The sequence below is a fragment of the Anser anser genome, assembly GCF_964211835.1.
Source record: "Anser anser genome assembly, chromosome: Z".
NCBI lineage: Eukaryota > Metazoa > Chordata > Aves > Anseriformes > Anatidae > Anser > Anser anser.
The window spans coordinates 68,946,367-68,959,308 of record NC_139723.1 but is presented as its reverse complement, the minus strand read 5'-3'; the positions used below and the strand labels follow the sequence as shown (position 1 = coordinate 68,959,308).

General features: G+C 40.4%; 1 protein-coding gene across 2 annotated transcripts in view; it reads right to left on the bottom strand.

Annotated features, from left to right (window-relative positions):
• Positions 1 to 2,738: 2,738 nt before the first annotated feature.
• ANKRD55 (ankyrin repeat domain 55) overlaps positions 2,739 to 12,942 on the bottom strand; it is a 52,728-nt gene continuing 42,524 nt past the window's right edge. For both annotated transcript variants that reach the window (XM_083816651.1, XM_083816652.1), the window contains exons 10-11: positions 10,660 to 10,761; positions 2,739 to 3,910 (exon numbers count right to left, since the gene is read on the bottom strand). In XM_083816651.1, the coding sequence (XP_083672777.1) occupies positions 3,642 to 3,910; positions 10,660 to 10,761 (371 nt within the window). In that variant the 3' untranslated portion in view covers positions 2,739 to 3,641. The remainder of the gene's footprint in view (positions 3,911 to 10,659; positions 10,762 to 12,942) is intronic.

The window sequence follows — 12,942 nt, the reverse complement described above, 5'->3', positions numbered from 1 at the left end:
TCATTTGTTATCTTTAGTGCAGTGTGCTGCAGTGAACACTTTGCACTCTTCTGAAGGTGAAAGACTTCAACATTGTTTGACATGTTTATTTACTGTAGAATTTGGCTATCAAAGCCCAAGGTTAAAAATAGCTTCTGGTGGGAACATTTCTGAGAATAATATTCAGTGCTTTCTATAAGCATTATTTTTTTTTTAAGATATATGTTTGGTAAATTGTGAACCCCAGAGGGTTCTGGTAAATGGGGTTACATCAGGCTGGTGACCTGTCACTAGTGGGGTTCCCCAGGGCACAATTTTAGGACCAGTCCTCTTCAATGTTTTCCTAAATGATTTGGATGAAGGACTTGAAGGTTTTTTGAGCAAGTTTGTGGATGATACCAAATTGGGTGAAGCTGTTGACTCCGTTGACGGTGGTGAGGTCTTGCAGAGAGATGTGGACAAATTAGAGAGCTGGGCAATCTCCAACAATATGAAGTTTAACAAGAGCAAGTGCTGGATTTGGCTCCTGGGAAGGGGCAACCCTGACTATACATACAGACTGGGGGACGAGATGCTGGACTGCAGCCCTGCAGAAAGGGATCTGGGAGTTTTGATCGACAGCAAACTGAACATGAGCCAGCAGTGTGCCTTGGTGGCCAGGAGGGCCAACTGTGCCCTAGGGTGCATCAGGCACAGCATGGCTAGCTGGTTGAGGGAAGTGATTGTCCTGCTCTGCTCTGCGCTGGTGCGGCCTCACCTCAAGTACTGTGTGCAGTTTTGGGTGCCAGACTATAAGAAGAAAATAAAGCTGTTAGAGATTGTTCAGAGGAGGGCTACAAAGATGGTAGAGGGTCTAGAGGGGAAGATGTATGTGGAACAGCTGAAGTCACTTGGTTTGTTCAGCCCAGAGCAGAGCAGGCTGAGGGGAGGCCTCATGGCGGCCTGCAGCTCCCTCACGAGGGGAGCGGAGGGGCAGGCGCTGAGCTCTGCTCTCTGGGGACAGCGACAGGACCCGAGGGAACGGCATGGAGCTGGGACAGGGGAGGGTCGGGCTGGGGGTTAGGGAAAGGTTCTGCACCCAGAGGGGGGTCGGGCACTGGGACAGGCGCCCCAGGGCAGTGGTCATGGCACTGAGCTGCCGGAATTCAAGGAGGGTTTGGACAATGCTCTCAAACATGTGGTCTGATTTTTGGGTGGTCCTTTGGAGACCCAGGAGTTGGACTCAATGATCCTTATGTGTCCCTTCCAACTCAGATGTTCTATGATTCTGTAACAAATGCATTAGAAAAAAGACCTGGATCTCCATTCAGATTACCATGTATTTAAGACTGTCTCTGTTCTGGGAAACACTGTAGTCTACATTTACCTTTGAACAGGCAATTAGTTTTGCATTCCTTTTCTGAAAAAGCCTATTTCCTGGGTTAAAGACTCAGGGAAGAAAAAATTGTTTATTCCTAGAAAAAGACTAAGAAAAAAAGGTGGGGAAAGGATAGAAAAGATCAGACAACAGATGTCTTCTGCTAGCTGCTCACACAAATTGTTTGTGTAGAGAGGAGACAGTGGTAAGAGACTGCACCTGAAATTCTGCATTTTCTGAGGAATTTTGTTTGAAAGACAGTATTATCTTTGATCAAAAATGGTTCACTAGTCAGTTTTGTACACCCTTGGTACATTAACAATGGTAATGCCTATGCTGACATTTAAAGTTAACATGGAGGCTATTTGCTGCCAGACAAAGCTGCACGAACTACCTTTTCCTTCTGATCATTGCAGCCATTTTCTCCTTGTCATTACCTCAAAACCATCCGTTTTGCAAAACTGATTTTTCAGCTTTGCTAGTGTTTTAAGGGGCGCACTGAAATTTGAATGATTCTATGACATCTGAATGTGATTTATGAACCCCCTGTCTTTTGTGTGAGTTGGAGGATATTTCAAGAGGCTGGCATCAGAATAGAGAATCTGGGGGTTGCAGCTGGTTGGCTTCCTGGGCATGGAAGCCTAGGGCTTGTGGAGAGCAGTGCAGCTCAGGCAGTGACTCTGTGCAGTGGAGTGAAGTCTGCAGGAGGGACTCTGGACTTTTTAGTGAATCTGGACTGAGTAGGAACGGTCAGGTGCAAAGACAGAGCACACCAGAACTGATTTTTCCTTTGATCAAGCATGCTTCTGTTGTACAGTATTTCTTCCATCTAGCCTCGAGGACTAGGTTGCCTATCAGGCAGAAGCACATGAACTTTTTACTGTCATGGATTTCAGCAAGGAGCTGGGGGCTTATGGCGCTTACTCAACTTGAGCTTTACACCCTGCTATTTGGATTAGAATATCTGTGCTTTTTGCTCTCAGTGGCTGTCTGTGACAACCACCAGCCATACTTCTGTTTACAGTCATTACCACAAGGCAATTGGAAACTGCAGCTCTGTGGACAAGATTATCTTCTCTTTCATGCTAAGTTTGTCTTTTACTGTTACACAGCAAAACAAACATTTGTACAGCTAATAAAACCTTTTTCTAGAGACAGACAGAAATATTACATCCTCGTTGGGTGAGCTTTTGATGTAGGACTAATGTAAGACAGGTTTACCATTAATGGTGATACAGATGAGGCGATAAATGAGGGCTGTCCTCCCCCTCTTGCTGCCCACAGTGTGCTTTCCCCAGTGGTCTTTGGTTAGTCCTAACAACGTCCCCTGTAATCAGACATGGAACGCCTCCTGGCTAATAGCAGTGAGATTTAGATAAGAATCCTGAAGCAAGAGGAGGCTGGCATCTTTGTCAGCCTCTAGGAAAGGAGAGCCTTGCGAAATGTTTAGTCAGAGGCTGCAGCACTTGCCAAGGCTCTTAATGAAACAGCAGTCTAGTTAGATTTCCTTCAGTTTGTGGCTAAAAGTGATAAAATAATGCCTAACTTTTCAGGACCATATAATCCTTGTTTTATGAAATTGTCAATGAACAACTCCATTTTTGTCACTGAGAAATATAAAATAATAAATGAAAGAGATATATATCTTTCAATGTAAGGCACGGTTTTGAACATGTGCTATAACCCTGCCTGTCCCACAAGGATTAGTGTTTCATTGTAATTTTTTAGCTTGTAGAAGGAAAGAAAAGAAGAAAAAATCCACACACTTACAATGTAGAAAATATGTGAAAAATAAAGAGCCAAAAAAAGCTCATTTGATAAAACTGCCTTTTATTTTGAGCTTATATTTTTTATCTTAAAAAGATATTTTGATGGCACACAGCTTCAGAATCAGCACCTTTGCATTTACAATCTGCAGAGAATCCCCATTGATTTGTAGTTCTCTAATTCTGACTTAAATCACACAGAAAATCTTACTCTTTCTTCCTGTTTTCTGCGGAACGCTTAACAGCACAGTGCTGCAACAAGATTGCATGTTATGAGGGCTCCATTCACAAAATAGATTTACAGAACATTAAATACAGCTTTAGTATTTCCATCATAACAAAAACTATAATGAGTATGCCTATATAAATACACAGTGCAGCTTTTGTGATGCGCTACCCTTTTCTTTCTTTTTTTTTTTTTTACACTCGAGTTCACAAGAGCATCAGTAGTGCAAATTAATGAGATTTTACTGTATACTTATCTTGTAACAAGCTCTTGGATGTATTTCAGCTGATGTGTTTGATGCCAGTGCAATGAGTTAATTTTCATCGTCTTGGTTGGTGAGGGATTTCTCAAGCTCTTCTGCAGGGTTGGATTTCTTCTGGCTTGGGATTGCAGGTAGGACACGGCTTGGTTTCAGAGGTTCTCCTGACAGACCAGGCAAGAAAGAATACAGCATATGACTCTGAGAATGTCCCCTCTTCTGGGATCTGGAGGTTGGGGCTGGTGGGAGAATAACTGCACCAGTCCTTATGGAATTTAAAGGCAGGGACTTAAACTTCTTATCACCCTGAGATGGTAGCTGAACTACAGAAAAAAAAAAAGAGAGAGAGAGAAAGAATGCACAAGAATGAGAAGCATGACATTTTTACTAATGATATGTTTGTTGCTTTCTTTGAACTGTTCATTTTTTTTTGTTGTGTTGTGTATAAATAAACCCGCATTTGAAAGATGTGATAAATATATGAGTAAAAAATCCCTAAAGCCTGTCAGGGCTAATCTTCAGCTGAAGAAAATAATTCCAGTATCAAGAGATTTACTTCATGTTTGGTGATCCATAAGACCCAACAAGTTCAAAGGTTTACTTTTGATAAGCACAGAATCTGTAGTTTGTCTGAACGAGACTTGGTCTGTTCAGAGAGATTTCCAGAAGACATTTTTTCTTCAGAAAACATAGGCTTGACTGAAACAGAAATGCTCCATGGGAATATATTAATTTTAGCACAACTTTTGTGTGTGGTAGGTGGTCTATAATCCAGGGTAAATTCTGGTAAAAATATTAGGAAAATGAAATGGAAGAGCTTGGGAAAATGTCTCGGTTTCTCTAGGCACAGTCAATCATGAAGGTAGGTCCAAACATCTGCTCTGCGTGTCACAGGCCACAAGAGCAGGCCAATACCCTACAGCACACTTAAGACCCACGCTGAAACACAAGAGCTACAGCTGTTGCATGTCTTGTGCTTGTCAACAGCCTTGTGAGAAACTGAGGATTTAGAGCACCCTTAACCTCCACCTCACAACCAGCAGTGTAACAGTGTTTGTGCTTTAGGGTTAGTACAGTTCTGTGCCTTCTCTAAAGAAGCTTGTCCTCAAGCTCTTTCAGTCAGGCAACTCGTTAACTAATCACACAAGTTTTTAAAAGGAGGACTCAAAACCTTAATTATAGACCTCTTTATCTCTGCCTTAGACTTTATTGTGGATTACATTAGACTCTATTCATTTTATTCACCATTTAATTCACACGCTCTTTGCCTTGGCCAAACTTTTTTTTATTAGCAATTTATTTGTTTATTTATTTATTTATTTTCAGTCTAGCCATGTCAGGGATTCCCAACAAGAGTTAACATCTGTTTTGGTTACAGATCCTTCCTCATTATTCTTCACATTCGTTTTTCCTTGGTTGCAGTCTCAATCCATCTGCAATTTCCTTCCATCTGCACCTATCACGATGAATATACAGTATCAACATTTGTGTCTGAAATGTTTCATGCTGCTAGTCATGGCAGCCTCCAGAAGGTTATTTGGATTTTCTGCCCATTTTGATAGCTCTTCCTTTGAAATTAGCCACAAGTGCTTCCTAGTGGTTAGGTATTAAAAGCCATTCTCTGATTGGTATCATGCTGGTGTCCTGGTTCTTTGCATGCAGAAAGAATTCTGCTATAAAGTATTTTGCTCAAAAGGTGACTTTCTCAGCCAGGTGTTATCCTTTCATTTCCTAGTTAACCTCACTGAAAACCTGAGTATTCTTGTTTGCATTGTTCCCAGCAGACCCTTTGATTATTCCTTTTTCATAGTGAGAAATTTTCCTGGTGCAAATTGAGAGAAATTCTACACAAATTAGGAATGGAGAAAAGTATCCTCTCTTAATGCTATGAAAATCATGTGTAATTTCAGAAAAACATCTGAAGCTAATCTAGACTTTTACTGTTTGAATAGAGAATATCATGATAAATAAACTCATTCTTATTAGAAATAACAGGCCAAATAATCAATTGGTATGAACTGAGTAAGTACTGCAGTCAATGCGTCTGTAATAAGCTGGACCTTGCAAGTGAATTTTAATCTCAAAAAAAAAAAAAATCCCCCCAGACAAACTAAACATTAAACACACTTGAGGAACTTATAGACAGAATAGTGGGTAGAGTGTCTTGAAGGCTGTAGATTAAAAAGACAGAAAAAAAGAGGTCTTCGGGATTTCAGATATATTAACCTAACTTTCATACATAAAAACCTGTCTGTGCTGGTGTTTCTCAGAAGTGAGTCTTTGAACATACGAAGTCAACCTTCTCACTGTTCATCAAACAACATCAAAAAGAGTTACTTGAGGTGTAATTATTTCCTGGACAACAGGTTTACAGTGCAAAATGACCTTGATAAATTGGAGAAATGGTAAGAAATTTAGATAATGAAATTCAGCAAAACAACATGCAAACTGCTATACTTAGGACAAACAAATGAAGAAAGAAAGAAAAAAAAACAACACAACCCAAGCCACCAAAAGTACACATGAAAAATGGGAAATAGCTGGCTGGGTCAGCAACAGTAGTACAGCTAACTGGGGATACAGTCTGTGCCCAAGTCGGAAATAAAACTGCAAAGTTTCAAACAGAAACCCCACAGCTTCTGTGCCACAGTAAAGCAGAAGCACAACAGTTTTGTCATGCAAGTGCTTCAGTGCTAGTAGATTTACCTAGTGTATAATTAAGGAGTCAGAAATTTGTCCTGTTGAACACAAATGAACCTCTCTAATGTCTTTAGTGGGCCGTAGATGAGTTTTGTAGATGTGTATTTTTTCACTATATTCATTGTGACAGAGGCTGGAGTTCTCCTTGCCATCTTCCTCTGTACTACATGCCATAGACGCATTTCAGCTTTCTTTATTTACTTATCAGGGGTGGTAATTCTCTAAGACTCACCAGATGTCTATCAGGGGCAGAGCAGAATCTTCACAGAGAGGATTTAAAAATTTGGAAGATTTTTTTCTTTTCAGGCTGATTTCAGTACAATTCAAATTGTGATGGCCAGACCAGGCAGTATTGTACCAGACCTCCTTGTCCCTTGTCAATTTAATGTAATTCACTGATTATGTTCAAGATTCATTTGTGTTCAGAAGTTCAGGAAATGGTTTAGTTGTTGCTTCCAACAGCAACAAAAAAACACCATTAATAATTTGCTTCAGTTTATATTTTTTTTTGTGTGAATCAGGGGTAAGTACAATATATTAGCCTATATCTTTTCTGGCACATGATTAAAAAGCTTTGCGTTCACAAAATTTTGGCATGAAAGCCAAAAGCGTACTGAGAGGGCCAGTTGTTTCTCTCTTTGGGGCATAGGCATATGTTCATGCATTCAAAGTTTACACCTGTGTGAAACATCTCCAGAACACTTTATGTACTAGATAAGCCCTTAATGGTGGGTTTAAGTAGGGTGTAAGCAGTTTAGCTTGATTTCACCTCCATGCCATCACAAACCCGTACTCCTTGAAAGAAGGAAAAAACATCAGCCAGACATCCATACTGCCCACATACTATACTCAGGACCTTTGGTTTAGGATGTTCTGTAAGAATCTCAGGACTGGGACAAAGATGACTTTGAAATAATACATTATTATTTGTACTGAAACACAGGAGTTTGGATGCAGCACTGGCGTCTGTGAGAGACAGAACCCTTCAGGCAGGTTGCTTTACATCCAGGAGCTATATAAAACAAAAGCACCACTTTGTGTTCATATTTGTGTTCAGAGGGCAGAGTTGGTTACCCAAAAGAGAGTGATGCTGTAAGACCTACTAATTCAGTGAGCCTTTTTCGCTCAGCAGTGACTCCTGAGCAGTTGCTGTAAACTGCAGAGACCAGAATACTGCTGTCAGGGAAGCACTGCCAAAATATTATGTGCAACCCAGAAGAGGGGATGGTCTTAGACTCCCTCCCTTAACATGGATCATGGATCCCTAATGCATGGATTATGGTGACCCTCTGCAGAGAGGAGGGTGCTTCATGGAATCCTTTACTGTTAACTTGGGAAAGGAGAAATTTCCAGTCATGATAAATAAAGGCAAAAGTGACTATTGATCCCCAGAAATTGTTGTTAAACGACCTGCAGAAATAGATCTTTTTTTTGTTTTGCTCAACAAGTAATAACCCCAGTGTGGCTTCAGACCTTCTGTGCCACATGAAGAAGTGAGAACAGCAGAGAGTTCTCTCGAATTTCCATATTTGCTTGGAAAATGATTCTGGCACTGTGTGAGTGTTGTGTGATGGCTGTGAGTTTGCTATCCAGGGGTTCTTGGGAGAGTTGCACGATGAAGTAGGAGGGGTGTTTGAGTGGAGGAGCAGCAGCACGCAGCATAACAGAGATGCCAGGTCATGAAAAGGCTACTCACGAAGACATTTGATGTACCCCTTTGGCCCTGGGAACATCTGGAGTGTGAGAGTTTATAAACTATGTTTTAAAGTTATTGAAGTATTCTTTTCCTAAGCTACCATATCATTCATATTATCTTCCTCCTAACCTGTATCTTTAAATATTTTTACTTGGAGGTGAAAGCATCTCTTCCTTTTTTTTTTTTTCCATTGCCCTTCCTTTTCTGGGAGATGTTTCTTCTTTTTGTTTATTTCTGACAAGTTTCAGTTCTCTCTCTAATTTATGCTTATTTTATCTTTCCAACTCCGTGGTTGCCTTTTTTTTTTTTTTTTTTTCTCTCCACTGGTTTTGTTGCATGTATTTAGCACACATCTAGTGTAACAAAAGAAAATATTAGAAAAACAAAAATGTTTGTACTCAAACTTCTTTGCTGGAACCATATGCCTGAGTAACGGCTGTGTCTGGAACAGTAATATTTTTAGGGCTGGATGGTGACTGAAATCTTGGCTCTGAAACAGTTACTTGGAAAGCTCCAGGATGAAATGTGTCATTTGTATTAACAAAGAAGAAACGTAATCTATTTTGCAAATAACTTTCCTTTTCGTTTATTAGCTCGAACTGATGTTCAAGCAGTAATGACACCTGGATAAATGTGCTATGTTAGTTCATTACAAGATGATTATGAACTATAATAGTTATATCTCATTTGTAGAGTACTTTTTTTTTTTTCTTTTTTTTTGGCATGAGACTAGAACTAAAATCCTTGTTGTCTGTGTGAATTTCTGCAAAAACATCAGTGATTATGAAATCTATTTTTTTTTTTTTTAGGATTTTGCTTACAACTATGTTAAATAGAAAACATAAGGAATGTTAATAGAAAGCTTGAAAACAAAAAGAAGATTTGGAGCTGGGGTTTTCAAAGCAGTTAGAAGATTTTCTTTCTCCTGAGGAGGCAGGCAATACCACCTCAGTATTCTGCATATTCTTCTTCTTCCTTTCTCACTTACTGTGCAGCAGCAGTGGAGGATTCTGCATTTCCCCTACCCAGTCTGATGTTCCCTATAAAGCTACCTCTGCTGTTTCATTTTTAGTAATGTTTTCATAGCTGCAGAATGGCTTCAGAAGCTCAGATCATAGGAGGCAAAGAATCTTTAGCTCTGAAATTTCAATGCTTTAGGACCTGGCTGATCTGCAGGATGGCAAATAGCAAACTGAAAATCCTTGTTCAAAATACATGGAGGGATTTGGACTTAGTGGAGCACAAGAGTGTGAGGGCAGGACACTGCCAGGAGTAGTGTTTGTATGTGAAATTTATATGTGCATCCTGCCTGGGACACTCACTAAGTCTTGACAATCCTCCTGGGCTGTTGGAGCAGGGTGAGGCTTTACCTGCCCTTCGGGATCTTGCTTCTTACTGCCTTGAGAATGAGGACCTGGCTGATAGTGCAGAAGAAAAAGGCTGATGCTCTCTTAGTCCCTTTATTTTAGCTCCCAAAACAGTTCGTGCTAGAATGAGAGAAGCGAATGGTTCCCATCCTTGTGTAAGAGCTGGTCCAGCTGCTGTGCTTAGGACAGAGTGAGGTCTGTCTTGAAAATCATCAAGGATCATCTGTTTCAGAAACCTGATAACCTCAATCTTATCCTCTTTCCTCTAATATTCATTAGCAAAAGGATGAAAAAATCAGTGTCTGTTATGATATTTTTCATGCTGTTTGTAGAAGAGTCATTCCTTATCCTGGCTTTCATCTCACATATCCAGCCTTTCTCCGGTGTGCAGTTTTGAGGATGTTGTCATCCATCTCCAGTGACTCCTTACATAGTGCAAGTCACCATGGTAGATCATGTCGTACCCCCTGTGAAATAGCATCCACAAACCTTTCTGAGAGTGAAAAATCCCATATCTATGAGAATTCCAGCCTCTGCTCTGGAAAACAAATGTAACACCAGACTCTCCTCTCTGCTGATTTAGATCATATCTGTTAGATCAGCTCTGTGGAACTCACTGGAGAAAAGGGCTGAGATCAGCAGCACAAAGTCCAGCTGGAGGTGGACCAGTTACTACTGAGATACCCCTGGATCTGATACCACGGCCAGTACTGCTTAACATCTTCATTAATGACTTGGATGATGACACAGAGTGCGTGCACAGCAACTCTGCAAACAGTCAAAATCTGGGAGAGTGGCTGATACCGAGGATGGAAGTGCTGCCATTCAGAGGGACCTGGAAAGGCTGTTGAAATGAACTGACAAGACTCATGATATATTCAATAAAGGGAAATGCAAAATCCTGGACCTGGGGAGGAGTAACACCCTACACCAATACATATAAATGCCTGACTGGGGAAAGTAAAGAGGGGGGCCAGGATCTTCTCAGAGGTAACCTATGAAGGCAAAAGAGTCAGTGGGCACAAACTGAAATACAGGGACTTCTACTTCAACATAAGAAGAAACTTTTTACTTTGGGGGTAGTCAAACACTGGAACAAGTTGCCTGGAGTGGTTGTGCTGTCCCATCTTTGGAGATACTCAAAACCTATGTGGTCCTGAGCAACCTGCTGCAGGTGGCCCTGCTGTGGGCAGGGGCTTGGACTGAACAATCTCCCGTGGTGCCTTCCAAGAAACCTCCCTCAAGCACTCAGCTGCCACTTATGGAGGCACACAGTATGATACCGTAGACGAGACTTGGTTGTACTTACTTTTTTGAGCACAGTGGTTAGATATAGGAGCTAGGCTGTTCCGTACTGGAGAAAGATCTTTTATTTTGGGTTGGCCTATGGACTTCTGTTGAAAGTTTTTACCTGTGGAAGAAAAAGATAGTCTATTATTGTGAGAAAATAGTTGTAAATAATAAGATGCACAGTAGATCTCCAGTTTCTAGAAAAAAAAAAGAAATAGTATTTCTCAGTGATATGTAATAATAAGAAAGCAATGATTGAAAAAAGCTCTTTACATATTTAAAAGAATGACTGATTTAGTATAACTTCTGTGCGTACACTTGCTCTCATATAATATTGTAATTGGTGTTCAAACAGACATGTTCCAGCAGCCAGGTCCACATAAGAATATTTGGACACTAGATTTGAAAAAATGTTCAATTAGACAGATTTGATTTGAGAATAAAATTTTAGAATCCTAGAATCAGAGAATGGTTTGGGTTGGAAGAGACCTTTAAAGATCACCCGGTTCCAACCTCTCCTGCTTGAGCAGGGACACCTCCCACCAGACCAGGTTGCCCAAAGCCCCACCCAGCCTGGCCTTGAGCACCTCCAGGGATGGGGCATCCACAGCTTCTCTGCCCCAGTGCCTCACCACCTCTGAGTGAAAGCTTTAGTTCAAAAACTTTTCTAATATTGTCTCTGCCTTTCCAAGCACTAGAACACAGAGTTCAACTCCTGGTTGGAAAATCAGGCTAGACGAAGTCTGTCAGCAGATGAGTTTTGCGAGGGTTTTGCTGCAGATGAAATATAGCAGAACTGATACAAACTGATAAGGATTCTTATTAAACTATGTTTCTGGCAATTTGCTTTTACCAAGAATAGACACTAGAAAATGAAAGGTTGATGTTCGAACTGTGGCATTTTACTGGCTTAGACCAAAGTTGACTTTGGTGTTAAAATAGACGATGTGTTAGGTGATATAGTGCATTTCACTACAGAAACACCACATCAAATGTTATTAAAAAAGTAGAAACTCAAAATCCAAACCAACATTTTCCCCAGATCCTTTCTCTGACTTGATCATATTCTGTGATGTTGGCGTCCCTCAGATTTTTCTTTTTTGTTATCCCCAGTAATGTTGGTTAATGTTAGTTAGTTAACGTTATCCCCAGATCTGAGGTGATCCATGTAAGGAGCCTTGAGATGTCTTCCCAAACCGTTGCTTGCCCAGCACGGCATTGCAACACAGCTCATTGCAGAACAAGCATATGCTCTGTTTGCATGCAGAGATGAGGGGAGGCACAGGCTGGATCTAGTAGAACATGTTAAGCAATAACAAGAAATGAAATGATATAAATTGCTTTGATGGCTTTGTGGTTGGTACTTGAATACATCTGTGTATTACTGGTCTGTACAAGCTAAACCTATAGAAAAGCAGTTACAGAACAGTTTCCTAGAAGTAATTACTGAAGTAATTGTCAAGACTGCTGTACAAACGTTACTAGCTAAATGGTTTCTGTGTGAAAAGAGCTAAGTTGGTGTATACCAGTTAAAACCCACACAGAGCAGTGCATTCTTCACCTTGGCATGGAACAAGATCCTGGTCCAAAGCCTACAGCAGCTGATAGACATTGGATCATTCTTTTGGTTCCCATGGGTAAAGCTAATGTGTATTGAGCTAAAGCACGAAGAGTCTGTTATGGATGAGCTGCGTCTAATACAAACAGACTTTGTTCTCCTTTTCCCATGTTTTACTCTTTATTTAGTCTTTAATATCTCTCCAAGGTAATCACCAGGTGTGTGTAAAGGTTGGTAAATGTCTTCTACACATATTGCATCCTCTGTGCACAAAGAAATAATTATATTGATTCCAAAATAGAAGAAAATCAAGCCAGCTGCTCCCATTAGCAATTCAAGTTGCATTGGTTTTATTGTGATGCTTACGCTGAGCACTAATGCCTTATTATGTATGTACCATTATGGCCTTGATGAGGGTATGTTGTTTTTTTCTATCAAGAGATATGTTTATTTCATAAATGGGGTTATCTGGCAGCAAAACAAAAGTACAAAGCATAATCATATTTGCGAGGCTGATATGAATGCTTGGAAAAAAACCTTGTCTACAGGTTCTGGCATCAAGTGGAACTATTCCTCTGTTCTTCCTTCCTATATGCTTTACATAATATCAGAGAAGAAAAGGATTTTTCTTTCTGTAAGACATCATCTTTGTCACTCCTGGGGGCATATTTATGATGGCATATGAAATGGAAAAGAAGCAATTTCTAATTTCTTGATTGTAAAATGCAGGACTGTTCACGTTTT